Source organism: Triplophysa rosa, linkage group LG4 (assembly GCF_024868665.1).
Source record: "Triplophysa rosa linkage group LG4, Trosa_1v2, whole genome shotgun sequence".
NCBI lineage: Eukaryota > Metazoa > Chordata > Actinopteri > Cypriniformes > Nemacheilidae > Triplophysa > Triplophysa rosa.
In genome coordinates, this window is record NC_079893.1 from 23,628,783 (window position 1) to 23,653,302 (window position 24,520).

The 24,520-nt window shown below is 39.2% G+C and overlaps 1 protein-coding gene across 4 annotated transcripts in view; it reads right to left on the bottom strand.

Moving 5' to 3' along the window:
* htt (huntingtin) overlaps positions 1 to 24,140 on the bottom strand; it is a 41,829-nt gene extending 17,689 nt beyond the window's left edge. For 2 of the 4 annotated variants that reach the window (XM_057331161.1, XM_057331164.1), the window contains exons 1-40: positions 23,710 to 24,139; positions 22,226 to 22,309; positions 20,896 to 21,016; positions 20,694 to 20,753; positions 19,426 to 19,505; positions 19,089 to 19,227; positions 17,531 to 17,672; positions 17,228 to 17,406; positions 15,792 to 15,996; positions 14,843 to 14,887; positions 14,566 to 14,643; positions 14,109 to 14,473; positions 12,793 to 12,913; positions 12,553 to 12,671; positions 9,575 to 9,686; positions 9,297 to 9,434; positions 8,192 to 8,350; positions 8,003 to 8,100; positions 7,775 to 7,914; positions 7,590 to 7,653; positions 7,354 to 7,454; positions 6,943 to 7,089; positions 6,496 to 6,616; positions 5,351 to 5,496; positions 5,067 to 5,218; positions 4,780 to 4,982; positions 4,537 to 4,663; positions 4,326 to 4,450; positions 4,075 to 4,185; positions 3,904 to 3,981; positions 3,601 to 3,824; positions 2,232 to 2,310; positions 1,893 to 2,054; positions 1,710 to 1,765; positions 1,459 to 1,607; positions 1,147 to 1,283; positions 913 to 1,029; positions 699 to 821; positions 348 to 598; positions 124 to 266 (exon numbers count right to left, since the gene is read on the bottom strand). In XM_057331161.1, the coding sequence (XP_057187144.1) occupies positions 124 to 266; positions 348 to 598; positions 699 to 821; positions 913 to 1,029; positions 1,147 to 1,283; positions 1,459 to 1,607; positions 1,710 to 1,765; positions 1,893 to 2,054; positions 2,232 to 2,310; positions 3,601 to 3,824; positions 3,904 to 3,981; positions 4,075 to 4,185; positions 4,326 to 4,450; positions 4,537 to 4,663; positions 4,780 to 4,982; positions 5,067 to 5,218; positions 5,351 to 5,496; positions 6,496 to 6,616; positions 6,943 to 7,089; positions 7,354 to 7,454; positions 7,590 to 7,653; positions 7,775 to 7,914; positions 8,003 to 8,100; positions 8,192 to 8,350; positions 9,297 to 9,434; positions 9,575 to 9,686; positions 12,553 to 12,671; positions 12,793 to 12,913; positions 14,109 to 14,473; positions 14,566 to 14,643; positions 14,843 to 14,887; positions 15,792 to 15,996; positions 17,228 to 17,406; positions 17,531 to 17,672; positions 19,089 to 19,227; positions 19,426 to 19,505; positions 20,694 to 20,753; positions 20,896 to 21,016; positions 22,226 to 22,309; positions 23,710 to 23,807 (5,299 nt within the window). In that variant the 5' untranslated portion in view covers positions 23,808 to 24,139. Of the gene's footprint in view, positions 1 to 123; positions 267 to 347; positions 599 to 698; positions 822 to 912; positions 1,030 to 1,146; positions 1,284 to 1,458; positions 1,608 to 1,709; positions 1,766 to 1,892; positions 2,055 to 2,231; positions 2,311 to 3,600; positions 3,825 to 3,903; positions 3,982 to 4,074; positions 4,186 to 4,325; positions 4,451 to 4,536; positions 4,664 to 4,779; positions 4,983 to 5,066; positions 5,219 to 5,350; positions 5,497 to 6,495; positions 6,617 to 6,942; positions 7,090 to 7,353; positions 7,455 to 7,589; positions 7,654 to 7,774; positions 7,915 to 8,002; positions 8,101 to 8,191; positions 8,351 to 9,296; positions 9,435 to 9,574; positions 9,687 to 12,552; positions 12,672 to 12,792; positions 12,914 to 14,108; positions 14,474 to 14,565; positions 14,644 to 14,842; positions 14,888 to 15,791; positions 15,997 to 17,227; positions 17,407 to 17,530; positions 17,673 to 19,088; positions 19,228 to 19,425; positions 19,506 to 20,693; positions 20,754 to 20,895; positions 21,017 to 22,225; positions 22,310 to 23,709 lie in introns of all 4 variants that reach the window. The other 2 variants (XM_057331162.1, XM_057331165.1) reach the window with 2 other exon arrangements.
* Positions 24,141 to 24,520: the final 380 nt, after the last annotated feature.

Below are 24,520 nucleotides of genomic sequence, written 5' to 3' on the forward strand. Positions count from 1 at the left end.
CCTCTGGTTTCATAACAACAACAGAAATCAAGTTATCATAACTTCATAAATGTGGGTAGGTCTCTTGAAAAATGTTACATTTACGCATTTCGGTAAGATATGAGAACATGCGAGTGTATGCACCTGATTTAAAGATGTGGATCAGACACATGAGTAACGTGCCCAGCTGCTGACAGTAGAACGTATGCTGTTGCTCACTCATGTCGACCTTCACCTGCTTACTGGCAATATCATCCAACAACACCCCCACCAACTGCAACAAAAACCTGACAGACAGACAGAAAGTAAGAGAGTAATTGAGAGTCAGGCACATGCAGCTAATGTATTCAGAAAAATGCAGTATTTACCTGGCAAAGGTTTCCTCAGGAGGGAAGCGCTGAGGCTCCCCATTGGACTCTTCTGGGATAGTGGGCGGGGCTGCGGGGGGTGAGAGGTCATCGTCACAGAGTTGCTGGATGGTGGCACAGGAGAGGAGGTATGGCGACAGGGAAAGCTCTTGAATGCGAGACAGAATGATGTCCTCCGTGGACTGCGAGATGAGAACACGAACGATGGCGAGAATTCCGGACACCCATAACTGCACCGTGCCGACCGATGCCTAAGAAGAGCACAGGGACACAATGAGCCACTTAACAAGGTTATAAGCGTTTCATCCTAATTCTTTGTATTTCATTTGACGTATGACTGCGGCTTCTCACAAGGGTAGACGGTGTGATGAACATGCTCTTCAGTAGCATGTCCACTGGCCTCAGGGAGGAGGGTGCCACACTCTCAAACAGTGTGTTTAACATGCCCAGTGCCTCATGGGAGTCCAGGTGCATCTGCCAAACACAGAAGACAATCCACAATGACTACGATCTGAATTTGAGATGAAAACTGCCATGAAAAATCATACGGATGTCCTGATCAGACCTGCTGTTTGCCGATCATTGGCAGGATGATGTCAGCGATCTGTCTCGAAAGCCTCTTCCACTTATCTTCATTTTCTTTATGGCACTGCTGTAGGACCAGAATAAACATCTCCAGCACCTACACAAACACAATGAATCCAACATACCTGAATGCAGCAACATCATAAGAAAAAGCATTTCCAAGCATCTACATTGATGCATATGAACAAACAAACAAACGCAGCATCAGCGGTACCTGGTGGTGCTGAATGAGGCGCAGCAGCATGGACACCACCACTTCCTTTTGGGTGTCCAGCTCTTTCCCTGCATCCGCTTTATTAGAGCCCCGAAGCACAAACAGGTCGTGCACGATGGGCTGCAGAGCAGGGATTGCTGGGAAATGAAGATGAGAAAATGATGATTTTGCTATCTAAAGCAAAGTAATACTTTTTTGTCTCATCCCTAAATTTAAACGGTTTAATCCAATGAGACAAGACATCTTCAATCTTAATCCTACATCTCATTTGTTACATTTGAGCTTTCCGTAGGCCACCGTGATTCTACACACCGTGTGTTACTGCCTTCCTGCCGCTGGCCATGATGCCGTCACACAGCTGAATGATCTTCGGGATGCTGATGATCTGCTTGGAGTGGTAGCGCTCATATGACAGCAAAACCAGGAAGAAGAAAATGTTGGGCACAATCTTTTCCGAGTCCCTACATAAACACAGATCTACATCAGTCACATTTATTAAGAGCACACATACAATATTAGCAGATCTGTGCATTTGAGTGCACTGGTACATCGGCGGGTCGTACCTGAACTGCCCTACTTCAATGTACTCAAACTGCTTTAGCACGAAACCAATGAACACCTACAACAAACAATGTTTTGTTAAATTGGAAACATCAAGGAGGATTTGGCTTGTCTAGTTAGTTTCATTAGTCAGGTCCATTCAGCCTAGTAGGATATTGTTTGATTCACAGGTTATGATGACTCACCTGGTCTGAATCCAGCAGGCAGTAGTTGACCCTCAGCTGCACCAGCTGGGCGAGTAGATCCAGCACCTGTCTCTGCAGGGCCACTGAAGTGCTGGTGGTGTACTGCTTCAACGCCTTTATCACCAGAGGCTCAAACAAGCGGATGTGATTGTGAATTGCGTTCTGAAAGACACACGCGTGGAGTTCTCCATCAGGTACAGAACACAGAAGGAATAAAGAACGTCATGCTACTTTGATAAGTACGTGAAGGGAAAGGAATTCATGATTCTACAAACACTCTTACACCCTTGGATTTTCAAAACTCCTTCCCTTAGCAATTTATTACATCAGACAGGTTACCTTATCCCCTCGATGGCGAGTGACATTGGTAATGCTCGACCTCAGCTGATTGGACACTTTTTGCATGACATCAAACCATCTGCAGGATTACAGAGAAAACAAATAAAATATACAGGTACAAGTAATTCTCTTGAAAAGATGTCATTTGACAGAAATGTTTGTCATTATCTTAAAATATATATATATATATTTTTTTTTTTTGAAAGCGTACACTGCAAAAAATCATTTTCTGATTTAGTATTTCGTCTTTTCTAGTACAAACAGGGCTGGAAATGGTGAAACGTGGGGGGCGGAATCCAGGGAGTGATTTTTAGAAGGGGGCAGAATTTAACTTCAAAATGTAGATAATTTCTATCTTTACTAATAGTCTCCAAAAGCAAATTTCACACATAAATATAGTATGATTTTCTCCATTTCTGGTTTAAAAACCTGAAGTGAGTTTCTTCTTAAAACAAGAAAAAATATTCTTTAATATAATTACGTTTATTTTCCTTGCCCTTTTGGCAATGTTTAGATATTTGTACTGGAAAACAAGACAATAAAACTGAGTAAGAAAATGACATTTTGCTGTCTAAAATTCATTATATGGACAAAATTATAATTTTACCAACATATTTCATGTTTTCATTTCGTGTTTTAAATGGACAATAAAGTATAAACAAATAATAAACAGAAGTTAATGCAACCGTTTAAAACACAATGCGTTTGTTTTTGAGGTGGCTTTAAAGACTTTTTCAAGGCTACAGTACTTTGAAGACACTTAAATTCTAACATTTTGGGGGGTTTTTTTAGTTACAGCATAACACACATAAAACATAGTTGCTTATTAATTGTGTTAATTCACAGTTTTAGGAGTTAACAATTATGCTAAGTTGTGGAAAAATAAAATAAGGAATGATTAACTGACCCTAAACCTTTGAATGGTACTCTATATTATATACTACATGTAAGGAATAATTGACGACGGGCCGTTCAATTATCGAAAGTTAATGCATACCCAGAGGTGGTAATGCGGCCACGACGCGAAGCGGGGTGCCTAAAACCTGCTTAGCTGTTATAAAATGCACTGTAACCCACTGCTTCGCAGGGCTTATTGCTTTTATAAAACGGTTATTCCATATGTGTAGCAAGGTTTCATAAAATAAAGTAAATAAAGTGCTTTTTAGGCTTTGTAAGGCAGTCACGGCTTAGAACTCGGCTCAGCCAATCAGAATCAAGGACCAGAACTGACCGTTTTATAAACAGTTTTAATGCACACCTTCCAGCCAATCAGAATCGAGTATTCAAACAGACTACGGACTATGATTTTTGAAAAATCTTAACAACAGAGTAATTTCATTTTGGAACCAAACTCTTCATATATACTCACCCAGAGGCATCCTGTTCTTGCTCAGCCTGCACCATGTTTCGTAGGCTAGCGTCTGCGAGGGCCTGGGTGAAGTGTGTGTACGGGGCCATGAAGCAGTAGTGATAGAGGCCAGGCCTCAAGCTGCTCGAGCCGAGCCGAAGGGCCTTGCCCTGGGTCCGACATGGGTAAGATGAAGACCCTTCATACTGAGATGCAAGATTGGTCCCAAACAATGCCTTTAACAACTGTAAAAAAAATCAGAATATAATCTCAAACCTTTGAAGAAAATAAGAGAAGTTATACAGTATTGTGCATGTGTCTGACCTGTTGGACACAAACAGTGGCCATAGTGGGTTCCCGTGAGAAACAAGACTTGAGGTAACCCAGGATCTCTTCAACACACTTAAAAGATAAAGACAGAGAGAAATTGTGCTTTCAATTTCCTTCTAAGCCATCAAAGATTATGGTGAATTGTAAAAAGATATGTTGTCTTACTTTGCCTATGTCGTTGAGGGTGGCCAGCTCGAGCACCTGGGAAAGAACATCTAGGGCTGACCTCAAGAAACTTCCAAACTTCTCATTGGTGTTGTGGAGGTCTAACGTAACCTTGAAAAGCAAAACAATAAATATAAGCAAGATGAAGGCTGATTTTCTCCACATGCTATGGTTAAAGACACTAGTTAAAACAGAAGCAGTGGGTAAATAAGTGATCTGAAATAAACTGAGCTAATAATACACAGACTAACTTTGAAGTTGGCATGAGTAGCTCTCAGGGAATCATAAAGCTTCAGGTAAGGAGGAAGGTGATAAAAGCTTCCCAGAGTTGTAGATTTGTTAACCGCTGCTGTCGCTGTGCCGTCTGCAGCTCTGCCTGTAGAAAAACACACAAAGATACCCATGATTATTAATTAGATAAATAATGAATAAACGAACACCATGAGATGCTGGATGCTGCACCTGTGTGGGTCTCTGCTCCCTTCTTTGGGCTCATGGGAGTGGAGCTGGGCTCTGTCACCTCTTTCTCTTTACCCTTGCGTCTGATCGGACTGAGAGATGGAGTATTGGACAATGATGGCAAAGTCGCCTGGAGGAGGAATTAACAGGATTTCATCTTTTTAAATACAAGGACAATGCTACGGAAATATTACTGATGTGTTTAAGGCATTAGTCTTATCAGTATTCATGTGAATGCTTTGCTACCTTGACAGCAGGCCCTGGAGGCGTGTCATCCAGAACATGGGCGCAGATGTTGAGGATCTTCAGCAGGTGTGAGAACAGCTGCTCCACCATAGCAACCAAAGAGCGGTCGCTAAGAGCCGGCCACGCCTCCTCCTGCTTGGAGGGGGCGGAGCTGGAGTCCTCCTCACCCGCCCATGGACTCTTCATGCACTTTGGTGCAACTGCTTCATAAAATGATGGATAAGAATGTATTCGTCAGTAAAAAGTTTCAGATCTCGCGCTCTCCAGGGAATGATTTTATCATGTACCTGCAAGAAGGTTTCCAGCCAGCAGCAGAGCAGACTGATGGGCTGAGAGATCAAGGGGAAACCAGGCGGAGGTGAGGAGAGACAGAACCATACTGGCCACGCCCACTGTCAAAGACCTGCGTACATCCTCATTACTGCCAGGCTGAGAAAGACTAAGAAAGTGACAAGAAAGGATGAAACAATAAAAATGACATTGGCACTGCACATTCACCTACCTGCAATGTTTAGATTGTGTGATACAAATAAACGGAAAAAAAAGGCACTGTGTGTGTGTGTGTGTGTACCTGATGGAGCGTCCTTGGCTGCGGTACTGGCTGGAACGGTTGAGATGAAACACAGAGGAGCTCACAAAGCCACAGTGCCAGCCGGTGCTCCAGGTGCACACTGGGAAAGTGCTGGACAGATGGCACAGAGCCTCACAACAGCCAAACTGGACAAGAGAGACTCAACTTAGTAAAACATTAACATGGTGTGCTGTGTCCAAAATCCGAATGCTCACAATTCTTGCTGTTAATTCTGTTCCTGTAACCACAGACAAGAACTAATATGATTTTAAGTTACCAACATACCATTTTATTTAGCACTGATATGTGTTTGTTTTTCTATTTCAGACTATAAGCCTAAAATATGAATTGCATTTTTTTTTTGTTTAGATTTTTTTTAGTCAAAACACTCCTCATAGTTCCCTTTGTGTTATTCTACAGTTTTGATGAACTCACTATTTAAAATATGAATAGGTGAGTGAGTAAGTGCTCAAAATACTTTTGACCAGTATGTAGTATATATTTGTGATTTGACAAAAATATTTTTAACACGGTAATTTCTCTTATTAAAAAACTAATCTTTTATTGTTTTATGTTTGAAATGCGTGACAGTCAACTAGAGCCCATAAAACATAAGAACTCCGGTAGTATTTCCTAATATTAGTATACTCCTTTAGTCTTTTAGTATCTTAGGGTGAGACCTCCAGAAACTGGTTGATAAAATACAAAAAGGTTTATTTATATTAATTCTGGGCAAAAGGTGACTACTTCGAAGATGCTAAAATTCTTAACTTTCTGTAGTCACAATAGTTTCCAAAGTTTCATTTGAGTTATTCTATAGTTTTGATGAGTTCACTGTTATTCTTAAATGTCGAAATGACCCTAATACTTTTAAATGGTAGTATGTTCTTTTAGGAGCTTCAACGGCCCCATCCAATATAAGAAGATCAAATGAAGACATTTTATTACAACTAGTTGTTTGTGTTTAACTGAAAACAGAAAGCCATATATATTTGTAATGAGGGAAAGTAAAATACAGTATGAACGTTTAAATTTTTGGGTGAACTATTCCTATTATCTTTAAAAGGTGACATTTGACAGATGCTTTTCCCATTATTCTCTACCAGTTGAGCTACAGGTTTAAAGTTGAAACATGAGGCACTCACAGTCACGGCTCTGGACGTAGAGGAGGTGAGAGCATGAGATAGGGCAGTGATGACCCGTGACAGGTTGTTGTCGATTGTAACGTCCGGTGAGCTCTGACACAGACTGTAGCCTCGGTATGTCCTGCAGTGAAACATATCATTATCGTATAAAGTACAAGACTGAAGTAAGTGTATACATTCACATGAAAGCTGCCTGGTGATCACTATCTGTGACATCACTACTGAAATAATAGACAGATGGAGGAATTGATCAAATATGTATGATATATAGTGTTATGTAACATTTTTCAATGTATTAGCTTAGTGGTTCTCAAACTAGTTTTAGAAGACTTTTTCGTTTTTAAGTCACTTAAAAATAAATTGGAATTAATGGAGTGGGATAATATACAAAGTGTATTTTCAGTGAACACATAGTGTTGTGATGTGTATTGTGGCAGTGTACTATACCGTGTGATAGTGCTGACAGTAAACTGTGATGGCGGCTGGGTCTCGTGCATCAGAAGCTGCAGGTACACGCTGCTCTGATCTCGAGCTACGGCCACAACCGGATCCGCCTGAGCCTGGTCACAGTCGTAAAACAATCTTGGCACCAGCCTGAGAAGAGACACATCAGAATGTAAGCGTGTGGTTCATGATGTGCAGCTGAGATGTAATTGACAGAGATAGCAGGAGTGTGTCACCGAGTCTACACTGGACACGACCTGCGCGACACGACACGACAAAAGACATTAGAAACGCATTCGAAAGATTATAATTTAAAATGCTGTCCAAACTGGATGTGGCCCATTGAGAACAAGCAGGTTGTCATGTCGCGTCGCGCCTGTCGCGTCCGGTGTAGACACGGGTGTGTGAATATACCTGCTGATGGTGTTTGCTGCCACGTGTCTTACTCGTGGGTCATCGTCGCCCAGCAGGTGAAGCACAACATCATTCAGCACTCTGTCCTGAAGCCTCAATAACTGATGTAAAATATTACAGATATTATTCATTTTATAAATATATATTTCAAAACATTTCATTTTACAAATAACCAATAAACAGCAAAATAAATATAATACAATTAACAAATATTCCATAACAATATGCAATCTCACCCCAGTGTAGTGATGCTCTCCTTTGTGCAACTTCTCAGTTTTTCTCTCCAAGAAACTTACTAATCTGCCATCCACAAAAACAACAGCAAATTTACTTCAAATGCACTGGTTGGAAAGTCATGTATATCTGAAGTGTGTGTGATGTAATATACACACAACAGTCAAACCCAAGTACAGGTTCTCACCTGAAGTCAATCTCAGCCAGCGTCTCGAGCAGCTCAGTGCGGACCAGCCAATAGGAGCAGTCCTTCAGGGTCAGGAGGTCAACGAGCAGCTGCAGGCCAAGTTCACTGTGACTGCCATTACACAGCGCCATGATACAGTGCTGCAGTGGTATAAACAAACACAATATTATAATAATCTCACAAAACTCATGACATCATGTTAAGTCAAGGCAGAGGACTTGTTCTCACCCTAACAGCAGCACAGGCCATTTTACACGTGACAGACGATTCGTCCTTTAGACTGCGCTGCAGCAAAGGCACAAAGTCTTCGATTGACACTGGGTTACCTGGGAAAAGAGCGATTTTAATGGTGACTCCAATAGATTCTGTAACTCTCTGCTGATTCATTTGATTTGCATTTCTTGATGTCGTTCTCACCTGTGATGCTGTGGATGTGAGACAACCACATCTCTGTGTTGTAGCGTGTCTTTAGATGGATGGCTTGGATTAAAGCACTACAGAGGATGGCTGTGGCCCCTCTGATCTGAGGGTCTCCATGTTCAATGTACTGCAGAACATCACTGATGTATTGTTGCTCTGTGCATACAAATAACACAACACATTCTTACCAGCACATAAAGTCAAGGCTTTGTTTATTATGCTTCAATGAAGTATATGTAAAAATAAACTAATTACAGTATTAACAGCATATAAGGCATTTGGTTGTACTTGTATAATGCCAATACAGGACCTGACCTAAACTGAATTTAAATGAGGTAAATAAGTAAATTAAAAAAACAATGCAAAGCTTTAATAATCAGGATTATTAGGCCTTAATATCATAATGTTATAATGATTAAATGGATTTATTTGAAATGTTATATTTTACATGAAACTACTGGTTATTATAGTTTTGTTTTGTTTTACAAATGTTTATAATTCGCTTTTGTTTTCATGTTAATTTTAGGTCTTTTTTCCTCAGAGTTTTTGTCATTTTATTACTTATTTGTTTATTTGTCATATTGCTATTATGTTACAGTTATTGTTATCTCAGTTCTGGCTTTATGTTCAGCCACATTGTTAATTTTTGTTTTTCAAAAATATTTAGGCTGATATTTTAATTGATTTCAATTAATACAATTTTTTAATAGCTTTAGTTTTAGTAACCTATAACAAATTTGTTAACTAGCCCAAGTAGTTGCCATGAAGAAACAAAATTACAATTTGGCTGTCATTATCACTTTTTTAAAGATTTACAGTGGGAGAGAGGACAGGAAGCGAAGTGGGACAGAGAAGGGGGCGGGGTCAGGAAAGGACCGTGAGTCGGGATTCGAACTTGGGACGCCCGAAGCGCAACCACGCTACATGTCGGAGCACTTGCCTATGAGGCTATCAGCTTTTTACATTTGACAAAATTTTTGACAATGGAATGCATCAATTAACCATCAAAGTAAAGCATTCCAAAAAAACACAAAAAAATAAAATCACAGATACACCAGACCAATGGATGAACAGTTTCATAAAATAACATGAAATATCTCACCATCTGGTTGTTGTCCATCTAGCGGCTGCAGATAGAGTCTGTTAAAGAACGTATCGGGTAGAAGAGCGGCTGCAGCCCCCACACAGCTAACAGCTAACGCCTTCACGCTCACACGAACCTCATTATCAGGAACCAGCCCTACAACACACATATGTAATACTCATTTCATAACTGCTAAAAAACATCAACACACTTCAGCCTATCATACACACATTTACATCAAGACTGTTATTCAGATGTAATCATCTGAAAATCTATACCAGTGCTTCGTTTCTCACCGTTTCTTTGGCCTGTGAGCAGGAAGGAAGCAGCCAACAGCCGGACACAGTGCACCAAAGGCTCTTCCTTTGGGTCAGTGTAGTGACCGATTTCTCCTTTAATCCGAGATGGCTAAGACACATGAAACATGCAAAGTGTTTATGGTTTGCAACACAGATTAGTGTAGATCGGATCTACAACACGGGTTCTCCAAAATGTTGTCAGCAAAATTATTACGATCTAAATAATTTGCTTGTAGTTCTCCCCAGAGACTTGCGGTCGATATTTACTTGTAGTAATGTTCAAACAGTTTTTTATAATACACACTACATTTTAGAAATAAGTAAAAACCTGAGCAGTGTTATGTTTGATGATTGTTTTATTGATTTTTTTTATACATTTACACAGTGTAACAATTTTTTTATAGTTTTATAGTTCTTGTACAATTCTGTGGTGCTAAATAATGTGGAAATATTTTTTTATGTAGCATGTTTTAGTGTATATTTAGCTCAAGTAAATTTTGAGCTTATTAATTACGATATCGGTAGCCTATATTGCAAATAAACAAAAAACTGTACAAATGTTTACATATTTAAAAAAATATTTTCCAATTGTCACTGTCAGAAAATTCTAGAAATTTCTGTAGCACAGGGAAGATGGGATGATTTCATTACTGTACAGAACAGGGTAATAACTGCACAAAGTATGTGCATGCTGTGAGCCACAGTGCAAAGTTTTTCTATCTAAACACGCGCTAGACGGGCAGGTTTCAACGTTCTCTCGCGTCTGCAGTGCCTCACGCATTAGTACTAGAGTTTACGGTGATTCGCGCTGCCAGCAGAGCTTTGGGAGAGCGCAGCGCGCGGCTGAACAGTATAGCAATTGCAAGTTCACATTACGTTAAACAGTACGTTTTAAATAAATTCACAGGCAAACCTCTTCAAAAACGGATCATCTGTCTCTTACATATGTGCAATGTAAGCATAAAACACAATGTGTTTATTTAGTTTTAACTGTTTCTCTAAAATCTGTGAGGGTTCAGTCAGTGGAGGAAGGAGGATTGACAGTGTGATATGATCGCCACCTCTGCTAACTCAAGCACTATGTAAAAGCATATTGAGAAAACGACCACAGCGCTTTACTAACAAAGCATACATTTTGTGCAATTACTGCCTGTCATTTAAGTTTGTGACAAAAGATTTTGCAGTGTTTACATATTTTTTATTACTGCATAATATAATTCATTAAAATAGAAGTTTAATGTGTTTCATAAAGTACATTTTGTGTTAAGGCGAATAAAAGACAATTTTTCCCTAGATATTTCATCATGAGGATTTCTTTAAAAACGTCTCGTTCTTGTGAACGCAGTCTCGTGAGATACGTGTGAAAAAATATTTTTAGAGTACCGTCGATGGTAAAAAATAAAGTGATTTTTATATTCAGCATGTTAAAAAAAAATTTAAAAATTAAAGCGTAACAACTTTTTAAAAATTGTGTGACTGTGTTATTTAAAGCTGCAATCCTTAACTTTTACCTCACTATCACCATTTCTCTTTAAAGGGGTCATTTTACGCGGCTAAAACGAATATTATTGTTTGCTTTAGATGTATTACAATGTGTATACACGATTTAAGGTTAAAAAACGCTGTATTTTCTCCTCTTAGCCCCGCCTCTCTGAAACGCGAGGATATTTTACAAAGCTCATCGCTCTGAAAAGCAAGGTGTGCTATGATTGGCCAGTTCACTACTGCGTAGTGATTGGTGGAATACTGCAATTGTGTGACGGAAATGTAACGCCTCTTACCATATTCGGAACATCAGGTTTCAAAGCTAACAACATGTGATAAAATGGCATCGATACTTCCCTATCAATTCGAGCCCGAATCTGATCCGGAGAATGAAGATCATGCCGATACATTAACTTTGCCAGCGCGACTCGAGCAGGATGTTAAGGATTGTTAAGTTTTTATTAAAAAACTACTTTAAATAGTTTAAAACTATAGCTAACTGTTTCACCTTTTATATACGACGTTATAAAGATTTGGCGTCAGTGTAATGAAATCATAACGAATTATAACAAAATTTAAAAACATACTTTTATTATATTACCTTTTATGTGTAGGTGCAAATGTGAAAACTGTAATAAAATGCCCACTGAGGTTGAAAATGTATGCTGCTTGGAAATACAAAAGGTACAAAGTAATTACCTTTTTTCATACATATTGACACACACACATGCTTTTACTGTTTTCTGTATTACAAATAATAAGTCTTGTCTTCCACAGGTTTTGAGACGAATGAATGAGCTTGCAGGCCCTCTCAAATGCATGACACACCAACCAGGCTTCGAACCTAACTGTTTAAATCCTTACGTCCTCCAGAATATTTATAACATTTATAGATTAGTGAAGCAATCGTCGTTAAAATGCTCTGCACAAACTAGCACTTTTTCATTGTACTTCTCTGGAACAGTGTTGAAAATAAAATGTAACCATTCGTTTTTTGTTGACTCATCTTTTGGCAGAGAAAACAAAGAGGCTTTCTTTTGGCAACGGAACACACAGCGTCTGCACGACATGGCTGCTCCGGCGGCGGTACAATGAGATTTACAAGACCGCCCACATTACTTGCGTGTAGATTTGGGCGGTTTTAGTCAAATCACTCCACGAGCTGACGTCAAGTTGTGGGGGTGTGGTTACACGAGGCGTTTCAGGCAGGTCTGGGTGAGCATTCGCATCTAGATAAAATACATCTTTTGTTCCGACACTTAAATTTTTGCAATTTCATGTGTCTAATACATGCATGGGCAACTTATAACATACAAAAGACAAAGAAAAACACGTACTTCCGGCGAATGACTCCTTTAAATCCTAAAATTGCAGGTTACTTTATGTTCATATCGCTGCATGGTTCAAGTCAAATGAGGTGAAACTGCCTTCTTCCCTGCAGTTGTAACCAACATCTCAACATAGACTGTGTTGTATGTGTGTTCATTCACCTTGTTGTCGAGTTCTGCTGGTTCCAGAACCTCTTCCTTTGGTATGAATCGATCCACACTGCTGTCGGATGACTGCCTGTTGTGACCTTTGCCCTCCAGTAGGTGGGGTTTGCTTAAAGCTAACAAGTAAACCAGAAGACACATATGTGAGCCAAAGAAAAACAGCTTTTAAACACGTCTATGAATGGCGTCAGTGACTAATAAACCGAGCAGATTGAGTGTGTGTAGTGTATCATATACCCAGTACAGACTGAGAGAAAGGCTCTGAAGGTTTGTCAGGTGGCGCCGCTGCCTCTTCTTCCTCATCCTGTAGCGTGCCGATCTGCATCCCTGAGTATTGACTTTCACTGCCATCCAACACCTACACATCCCACACAAATATAACTATAAGAACAAAGAACCAAGCATGCGGAAACAAGCACAAACTTTCACAGCGACTCATTCATGCAAATGCACATGAGGAAAATAAACAACAGTTCATCATGCATCACTTTGGGAAAATCACAGCTTCCTTATGTGATTTGTGCAAAATCATTTGCATGTCAGGACAATTTGAGTAGATGTCACTCTACTGCCAGTTGTGGATGTTAAGTGATCCCTTACCGAGACACTCAGCAATTCATCATGCTTGTTATGTGCGCTTAATGGTGAAGTGTTTAAAACGTATGCAATACTATTTTTGCCTTATATGCAAAGACAACGGTCATTTTAGGCTATTTACACTGTGGCAGCATTAAAACATGGCTTTGTTTGAGCATCATGACACTGAAACATAGGCTCAACCAGTGACGAGTTTGGTGCGGGACTTTTACCAAAAATAAAAATCTTTCATCACTTATTCACCCTCATGTCGCTCAAAACCTGTCTGACTTTCTTTCTTCTGTGGAACACAAAAGAAGATATTTTGATTAGTGGTCTTGTGTCCGTACAATGGAAGTCAATGGGGGCCAGTGTTGTTCGATTACCAACATTCTTCAAAATATCTTCTTTTGTGTTCTGCAGAAGAAAAAGTCATACAGGTTTGGAATGACATGAGGGGTAGTAAATGATGAAAAAATAACATTTTTGGGTGAACTATCCCTTTAAGAGAGCTGAGGAGGGGGTTAGGGATCACTGTTAAAACCACAATGGAAATATCAGAACAGGGAACACAGCAATTTACATCCACCGAAGCATTTAAATGCATCAAAGATCAGCATCACGCTTGCTGAGACAGTATCTTTCATCACTAGTTAGATATGGGGAAATGAAAGGCGTCTAAACACCTCAGGATAGAGGCCGTGCATGTGGGTGGGGCAAAAAGAGGGTGGGGCAATTAACAGGGTGGGGCACTTAACAGGACTTAATAGCCTCACCCCCTGTCCTCTGCTGACCTGGTCACTACTGCTAGAGGAAGAGATGGCAGAAAAGGTTGAAGAAGAAGATGAGGTAAAGGAGGAAGAGGATGGCCTGTTGGAAGACGACTCGCTGTTGGATTGCGGATCCGGCCCTTCTGTAGGAGTCGGGGAAGGTGGTGAATAGTTCCGATAGCGTCTGCTGGTGCTGTTGACACTTACGAGCTCGGCGCAGTCTGAAGGCGTCACGGCGGAGTCCGGCCCCTCCGTAGTCGTCTGGGAACTGTCACTAGGGGGCGATGACGAGATTCCTCCCGTCGACATCTGGTTGCTGTCGCTTATTAAATCCCCAGATGTGCTGGCGACTCCTGCGCCTCCGCTCGAGCTGCGGCTAAGCATGTCCTCATCTTCGACGTCTGGGGAATCGGGTCCGACACCCTGCTCTGACGTGCTCAGGTCAACTGAGTCCCCAGGCTGCAAAGCATGCTGGGAGGAGCGTGGCTGCTCGGTGATGATGTCAGATGTGCCGAGCGACGAAATGCCTGAGGAGGACGGAGCTTCGCTGGAGTTATCCCCGCCCACTGAGGCTGGAACGAATATGAATTTGTTTGAATGTGTAAAACATTAATGTAAACAAAACAATAAAACAATTTGCAAAAAAAACGTGACTGTGACTTACCAGAGAATGACCCTGTGGTGACTTCTGCCCTCTCAGGGTCATCCTCCAAACCCTCTTCTTCACCCGACAACAGTTTACCTAAGACAAGCACAACACACAAAGAATATCACAATGGTACAACAGAATAAAAACATTATACCTCCAAATATAATTTATTCCAAACACAATTTCAGCTTTTGATAAAAACAATTCAACCACGTCAAACTGTTTTCTGTCAACATGCCCAAAGACATGCAAGTAGATTAGATGTTAAAAAATGTCAGGCAAAAGATGTCACCTTTCTGCTTCCTGAGGAGGAGAGGACTGCATGTTGACCCACCAGCTGTTCAAAGGAAACAGGAAGTGAAGAGAGAAGGAAAAGCCCCAATAATCATTTGAAGGGTTAGTGGAAGGAAGATGCAGAAGATGAAAAGCACATGCACAGTGAAATTTTGACAGCTTTGTTGTTAAGAGAATCTTATGTAGTGACGTGAGGTTACATATTAATGACTTGGTAACAAAAGGAAGATAGAATAGACAATATTAAAAGTTGTCTTGATTGTATTAGGAGCCAAGTCACTGGTGAGTAAGAAAGAACTTAACATAAAAGACAAATCAAAATGTTAAAGGTCCAGTGTATGAAATTTAGCAGCATCTAGCGGTGAGATTGCAAACTGTATCTAACTGCTAACTCCACCCCCTCCCTTTCGAAGCACTACGGTGGCTGACACAGGACTAAGATGTCATAAAGTTTCAGCTTCTTTGCTGAAGGAGATAACCCATTTACGAAACGCACTCTGTAGAGCAGTTTGTTCGTTTAGGGCTGCTGTAGAAATAACATGGCGAATTCCATGCAAGGGGACCCGCGGTGTATGTAGATAGAAATAACTCATACTAAGATAATAAAAACATAACGCTTCATTATGTAAGTTCATTGTGTCTTTATACACCTCTGAAGACATAGTTTTGTATATTATACTGCATTTCTGTCAATAGATCCTCCAAAAACTTTAAAACACCAACAATCAAAAAACTTAGATTTGACCAGGGTATGACAGTACCATACAGTACTATACACTATTAGCGTTTCCATAAACAAAAAATCTTTTTTGACCACACAGGCTGTGCATCCAATTACTCTATACAGTGTTTTGGCACAAATTTATCTGCCACTTTAACAGCTTAACTATTGTAGCATAAGCAGGGTTGGAGTTTAACCCAACAGGTCGTGTGATAGCAATATTCACCAATAAGCTCAAGGATGCTGCCACTGCGAGCACGGGATTCCATCTCTTCTCTGAAGACGGTGGTGTGTGTTATTTCGCCCGCTGTGATGAGAACTTTCAGGAGCTCAGGGGGAGGAGTGCGAAACACCTGCTGCAGAAGCTCAAGAGACGCAGTCACCACATTATGATCCCAGTGCTGTGTGTAGTGCAGGGTCAGCTCATACACCTGCGAGCAAAAAAAAAAAACACGCTTACAGATACATGCATACTAGATCAAACACAGACAAAAATCACTTGATATGGTCCTCTAATAAACGTAGAAAACATAACATTTTATTCCATTTTTCAAGTTCACTTAAAGGTTAGTCAAGGTTTGATGAACCCAAACACTTGGTATTTTCATTGTAACAACTTTCCACCTATGACCTTTCAAGTTTAAAGGAATAGTTCACCAGAAAATTTTAATTACCGCATGCTGGGTACAATTTTGTGGAAAAAGAAAATATGGATTGCAGCTTTATATGTATATTTTGCTACTGTACCTTTAAGACTTATACACCTTGGGCCAGATTCGCAAAAAGGTTAAGCAGTTAAAACAGTTTTTAATAAGTACTTAGAAAGTTCTCAAGAGCAAGTCTTAAAAATCTCTAAAATGTTCACATTTTTTAAGAACATCTTAATTGTATAAGAGAATATATCGATACGTATGTGATGTGCTGAACAACTTTTACAATCGCGTACCACAGAGGATTTTAATTTTTTTTCTTAATTTGATATAGAGGAGTCTCTCACTACTGATTGATTTCCATCTGGAACACAAACTATGCTATAAAGTATTAAAAGTAACTAGTATTACAATTTGAAGATTAAAATGCTTATCCGTGTATTACAATGTGTTGATATTTGTGACCCTCTCCAATTTCGAAACACCTCGACAGAATAATTGTTAAAAGTTTTCTAATGATGATGAAATATTGGAAGTTAAAATGACAATGGTAGTCAAAAGTGCCTCAGAAGGGTTTGTTTTCCTACATTCTTCAAAATATCTTATTTTGTGTTCAAGAGAACAAAGAAATTTATAAAGCAATTTTTCCTACTATGATAGTCAATGATGGCCAACAACTGTTTGGTTACAAGCATTCATCCAAATACCTCACTGACATTTATACAGGTTTGGAACAACTTGAGGGTGAGTAAATGATGAGAGAATTTTCATTTTTGGGTGAACTGTTCCTTTAAAGGAGTAGTTCACTTCAAAATTTGCCCCCATTGACTTTCCAAAGTAGAAATAAAAATGACCATGGAAAGTGAATGGGGGCCAATTTTTAAAGTGAACTACTCCTTTCAGGCAATTCCAATTTTTAACTATTTATCCCATTCAAACCTTTACCAGCGACAAATTACAAGGCTGCAACAATCACATGCTTCACCTGTGGTGCATTTGTCAGCTCTGGTACCTGTATGAGCTGCTCGGGTGAAGGGGATACGTCTGCCTCTTTCCGAACAAGCCCAAAGCTGCCCTTCAGACTGGTGTTTGGAGTCTGCTGCTGCAGAAGAGGCATCAGGTAACGCAGGGTCAGTAACACACCCAGAATCAGGTGAGTGGAATGCTCCTCATCCACTGGTACCACCAAACCTGTGGAAAGGAGGGGAAGGAACATGAAAAGAGAAATTAAATGGGAAAAAGTCAAGCCACAGGTTCACATTGTGGATTTCTGACAAAACCTGTTTCAGCTCTTTCTGTGTGTGTGTTTTCTTACCAAGCAGCACGTTGAGGAGCCAGGTGTAGAAGTAGTGTTTTCTGCGTGAGTGCTGACACACACTGACAGCAGAGCTGGCTGCAGTGCGGCGGATAGTGGGAGAGCTGGACTTGAGATTGGCAACAAAGGCCTTCAGCAGCATCTATATAAACAGGGCGTAAAATATATGACAGATTTATACCAAAAAGTAATCATTTTTATGAGGAAAAACATCTTGATTTAGTCTTTTCATTAACCTTCAAACATTTGTAATTGTGACCACACCTGTCCTGCTCTCAATTTAAGCATATTGTTTACATAAAATTTGCATCAAATGACAACGCTCCCCTTTCTGGTTGTAACTCTCCTTCTGTCTTACTAAACGTAAACGTCTTCTTGCCAAGCGATTAGACTGGTGCGAGGGAGAGGAAGAGATGAGGCTTATGGATAATTAAATGCAGTCTGACTGAGTCATATTCCATATTGAGACGATGATCTCATCCATGTGCATTAACCAGTTCAGACTGTAATGATGAAGGAAATCCCACATGGAGATGCCAAACTGAAACTGAACTACTGACAGAATTCAAGTCATAATGAAAATGCTGTCTTCTTTTACTCGCCCTTAACTTGTTCAAACTCTTTATCAATTTCTTTGTTCTGATGAATACAGAGAAAGATATTTGAAAAGAATGCTTGTAACTAAACAGTTCTTCTCCAACACTGACTGACTACCCTAGTAGAAAAAATTGCTTTATAAATTTCACTGTTCTGTTGAACACAAAAGAAGATATTTTGAAGAATGTGGGGAAACTAAACAGTTCTGGGGCACCACTGACTACCATAGTAGTTTTCTTCCCTACTATGGAAGTCAATAGTGCCCCAGAACTGTTTGCTTACAAGCATTCTTCCACATAGCTTTCTTTGCGTTCATCAGAACAACGAAATGTACACCGGTTTGAAACAACTTGAGGATCGGTAAATAATGACAGAATAAAACTTTTTGGGTGAACCATCCCTTTAGAGAGCACATAACACGAGATCATGAAAATGACATTTCGTGCAGTGAGTAATGTTGCCGTGTTTGAAAGTAAGCAGTCTGCCAAGTTGTAAATCCGAAGGTGAATGAATAACAAAGTTATTGTCTTGGAAAAAAGGGAGTCGACTCTGAATCACGCAAACGAGTCATCCCTAGTCCGATTTGCGAAACTATATATAGTACCCTCCTACGTTTTGCTAGGACTGCCCGCGAAAACTTCACTCTTCTCCCCCAAACACTGTAGCTCGTGAGCCTCATTTACGGTAGACCAATCACAGCAGACTAGACCATCTGACCAATCACATCAGACTAGGCTAGAGGAAAGGAGGGGCTTAGACAGATGAATCGCGGAATGAATCATTTGAGAGTCAGTCAAGAAGTAAGGTAAGAATAACTGCCTATTATTACAAAATAATAGTGTTTTTACACCTTCTATGTACATAAACTTGTTGTTGGACACTCCATAAACCAAAGCAGGACCTTAAAAATCCCTCGTTATGTACCCTTTAAGATACCAAACACGTGATCTGGGGTTTTTACCTTGATTTCTCCATCATTAGCAAAGTGTCCGAGAGCAGACATAATTTTAGGAATTGATGAAGAAAGAGTTTCCTGCACAGTCTCCTCCTGACGTTTCGTGATTCGAGTGAGACACGGCAGCAGATTCACAAGGTACGGCCTGAAAAACAGAAAATAGGGGGAATAAAACCATTACATTTATATGACATGATAATAGACTACACATGTCACAGTTTAATTCCAAATCAGCACACACAAAAAACAATTCCGAAAGTTTTCTAAGATCTCAGGATCAGTTTTACATATTCGTTGCTGAGCAAACCTACAGATGTATCGGGCTTTGAGTCAGGAGGAATACCTGCATTTCTGTGGACGCACCAGGTGAGCAAGCTCAGCAAACCTCCACAGGGCTGCCCGGAGACTCCGAGAGGCAGCATTCTGAGAGAAAACAGACAGAAGAGATTAACGCTCTGTGTGTGTCCACAGAGAGCACGAGACCCCCATATATGGAAAATCCATACCAATTTACACAAACAGCCCCCTAGGCCAGTTCACACAAATAACGCAATAAAAATATAACCATTAAACAACAACAGCTTAAAAAAATCTTACTTTTGGTAACACGGTGATAGCATGACAGAACAATATTGAAGGTGTACCGTGAGTAATACTGTTTTGTAATAAATTAGTTTTTGCAATAAAACACTTCTAGAAAGGCATAGCACAAATAAAACACATCCATTGATCAGCTTTTGTCATATTATTTCTTTTTGCTTCACTCCATTAATATATCCTGTGTTTTATGAGACTACAGATCCACAGATAACCATATATCTGCAATACTGCTTTTTTTATTATGAATTTGCAATAGCAAAACAGTGGTATAGTCTCATGGCAGCATATACAGTCATCGGTCAGCTGGTAATACAAGAATACAGTCAGTGAAGGGTAATCACACCAAAATAAAGTACAACCATAATATAAACACATTCAGTATACATTATCAAGAAAATCCCAAAGAGGGAACTATATACATTGTCTCACAGAAGTGAGTACACGCCTCACATTTTTGTAAATATTTTATTATATATTTTCACGCGACAACACTGAAGAAATTAAGCTTTGCTACAATGTAAAGTAGTGAGTGTACAGCTTGTGTAACAGTATACATTTGCTGTCCCCTCAAAATAACTGTACTCACTTTTGTTGCCAGCGGTTTAGACATTAATGGCTGTGTTTTGAGTTATTTTGAGGGGACAGCAAATTTACACTGTTAACCAAGCTGTACGCTCACTACTTTACATTGTAGCAAAGTGACATTTCTTTAGTGTTGTCACATGAAAAGATATAATAAAATATTTACAAAAATGTGAAGGGTGTACTCACTTCTGTGAGATACTGTACGCCAGAAATCATCAGATCTCTCGCCTTTCTAAAGGTAGGAAAATAGCAATTTGGCTCAAACATATTGACAGAAAGAACATGAGGAGTGGACCACAATAAGAGAATACATTGCAATACTGCTTTTAAACACAAGAACCAAATGCTCTTTTATGAGTCAATGATTTTTGTTTTACCCACTGGAAGAGGTAAAAAAAGTTTTGTTCGGTGCAACATTTAATTTACCTTTTTAATCTCTTTGTACAGTTCAAGCTGCAGTCTAGGTAAGTTAGAATCCATCAATGCCTGCAAAGAAAAACAAAGAATATAACAATTCTAGACAAAATATCCTTTAATGCAATGCATGATTAGAATCCAATAAATAGATCAAATATATACTATAGACAAACAGACATTTATTTTGCAAATAAATCCAGATAAACTGTACTTTGATGATTTTGTTGAGGCACTCATCCGCCACCATTCTAACGTCAGATTCCTTGTCATCGCTGCACAGCAGGAACATTTCCATGGCAATTCCAAGAAGTTTCTGGAACTCTGGAGATGTCCTGAGTCACGGCGAAACACAGAGGTGTTAGTGTAATGACATACATTATAAAAATCACAAAATAAAAGGCAATGAGACATCCTTAGAAAACTGGTCATCTGGGTGGGATTCAACATGCACATTAAATAAATCAGGTCCTGGCAAACAGCAAAATGGTTCTCTTTAGCGGAAGGGAATGCAGACGATTCCTCTGTTTAAATGCTACTGCCAATTAAACTTTCTGTTAAATGGAAACACACAACACCATAAGACTGCAGTTATTTTACCTAGCAATGATATTAAGTGTAGCACTAGCACTACCAATAAAGCTACAAATAAAAAAGGGAATATCATTTCATTAAGTTCCCAGGACGGTCTTCTGGGGTTTTGCTGTACAGATCTGTACTTCTCTGTGCTCTCGATTGCATTTGATTAAAGCACTCCAGGTCAAAGGTAGTTAACACATTTTTTGAAGTGTTCAAGTGCCTGAGAAGCAATCAGACTGTATTCTGTCTCAGTCAACATTCCATCACTATCCAATCTGCTTAATGAAAGCATTTAGGTAATGATCAGTGTTTATCAATACTCAGCATGTGTTTTGTAATAACCAGTGCATACCCGTCTGGTGTGTGTGTGTTCTGTACTCTGAAAACAACACTTCTATAGTAAAGAACAGCAGTGCAGTAAAGATGGCAGGTTTAATAGATGGTGTCTGTGTGCGTCAGTGAGGTGATGAGGTGTATGCATATGTTTTGTTAAAGATGTTATGACTGGCCAGATAGGGTCAAAAAAAAGTCTTTATTGATAAGCTTGAGATAAAGTCCTGCCCTTTCCAAATAAATCATCTAGGGACATTGCAGAACTTGATACTAGAAAACTTTTAAAACCAAATATGGTACAAAAAAAGGTTTAAAACTAAAAAACAGATCTTCAAAAAGATAAAAGCATTATTGCTAATGTGCTGGACCTTCAAACCTATTGCAATAAAGGAATGGTGGATCTGCATGGAAAATTCACTGCAGTAGGATATGTGTTGCTATGTGTCATTATGAAAATGCAATCATGACAATCAATAAATAAAAGTTTAAAACTGTCATTGAATATGCATTGTGGGTGTAAAAAAGGCGATAAAGCTCCAGCGCCAAAGGCATTTGCCAATGACTCATAAAACGTGACCAAATCTCATTATCCTTAATCTATGTGTCTATCCTGATCATTCACTACTTCATACCTCAGCGATTGTGCCACGATGTTTTCACAAATCGTCAGGCAATGAGTCACTCTGTCCTTTTTGGTTGTAGCAAGGTCTTTTTTTCTGTAATAGAAAATACAATGTCACTGTGGATGCCATCAATACGAAAGAAAGAAAGAAAGAAAGAAAGAAAGAAAGAAAGAAAGAAAGAAAGAAAGAAAGAAAGAAAGAAAGAAAGAAAGAAAGAAAGAAAGAAAGAAAGAAAGAAAGAAAGAAAGAAAGAAAGAAAGAAAGAAAGAAAGAAAGAAAGAAAGAAAGAAACGTATGTTGTGAATAATAGCATTTTGTAAATGAAAGACACCGTCTTAGTTGTTTTCATGCATCACTATTTTGTGGATGAGTAAACAGAAAAAACAGAAACCCAAATATGCTGTTTGATGCTGTATGCATTATGACAATCTTTTAGAGCATAAACCTTTCATAAGTTTGGAAAACATTAGGTTACAATAAAAGTGTATTATCACTATAGGATTCCTGCAACTGACTATAGACCATCCATAGAGCACCTTGCCACCCTTTTACAAAAGCTATAGACACTATCCAATCCATGACAATATTCATGTCCAATGAATATAGTTCACAGGCTTACGTTTGTTCAATTCATTTTGCAATTACAGTTGCAACACAAATATTTTTCTCATAAGCATTTATGCAACAAAGAGTTGCTAAAATGCTACTCAACGTAAGCACAAAAAAGTATTAAGTGATGTAAAATAAACAGGGAAAAAAGGAAACAAGAGCAAGAAGTGCTCCACAAGCATTTTAAAGACAACAGAATACTGGACATTGATCTGAAAAGACAGTCGGTCTATACATAGTCACTGTGATGCTGGTAAATAATACTTTCATATAATTGTGTGGTGCAGTCTTGTGCATTCTGCAGGTGCATGCACGCACCGTCATGACGCTCACCTCATGTGTATTAAATTTAATCGAAATGACTTTCACATTAGAGTTGTTGACACAAAACCACATGACTGTTTTTTTTACAATTAAAACAGTGCTACTTATCTTGGGGTGTCAATCTGGCTCATCCATTCATTAAAGTGAAAATAACGACTTCTTTTCCAAACGTGCATTTATTAATGTGTCAGATACGGTGCGAAAATGTTAAACAATATATATGTATGCAGCTCAAACAAATATTTTATGCTTTATGTACAAACATTTGCCGTTTTGTAGGTATCTACAGGTGTGCGCATTGTTTTATCTGTGATTTGCGCAGTATCTAACAAGGATGTGTCACACTTTTCTAAAAAAAAAAAAAACACTATCATGTGATTTGTAAGCCCAAGTCAAGAACAACACGCAAATCAGCTGTATAACGAGAAAACGAGTGCATTATGTGTGATAAAGACATCAGTACAGAGATTGTGTCAGGTGATGTCAGCACCCTGATGATGATGGTGGTGATGATGAAGTTGGAGGCTTTAACAGATCATTAACATCAGCTCAGCACTCACTGTTTCTGGACGATCTCCTCGGCCGACAGCGGGCCTTGCTGCTGCTGGAAAGATTTGAGCGACTCAAACGCCTTCATCAGCTTCTCCATGGTGGCCATTTTAACAGAGGCACCGGTCTAGACCGAGTCTGATCGGAGATCTGATAATATTTACAAACTCAACACCACAGCCAGCTTAACAGCACTGATATCGAGCGCAGTGCAGAACGTCGCAAGGAAGCTGAAGGTGTCGCCGAGATCGGACACCGCTTACAGGGGCCAAACCCCTTTAAATCCGATTTTAGCTTGACACGCTTTGCGATTATGACCCGTTTTCAAACAAAATGATCAGAAGGTAGTTCATAACATGTCCAGTTCTGAAAGCCATCTTAAAGCAGTGTTAGAGGAGCAACCTATAGTGAGCAACGGTTCTGCTGTATTTCCGGGTAAATCAAACCCCTGTCATAATAAAAGTCCTCAACTTAATAATAAAACGAATTTGACATGGGAGCAATATTGATCCATTTTGATACCAATTAAAGAATCATGCCAGTCCCTACAGTTAAGAAGCGTTTCAGTAATAACACCCTACACAGGGTATTCAAGATGGAAATGATTTTTTCTTCTTTCTTAAAAAGATTTTTTTTTTTAAAAGAAGCAGAACACAGACTTACATTTATTCTACACTGTAGGATAGCAATAGGAGCTTTTCGAAATATTTGTTTTTGAATTACAGTTCACTGAAAACAAAGAAAAATTAAAAATTCATTTTATGAATGAAAGAAAACTGTACACATAAATAATTATTTCATATATTGTTTCCAATTTAAAAG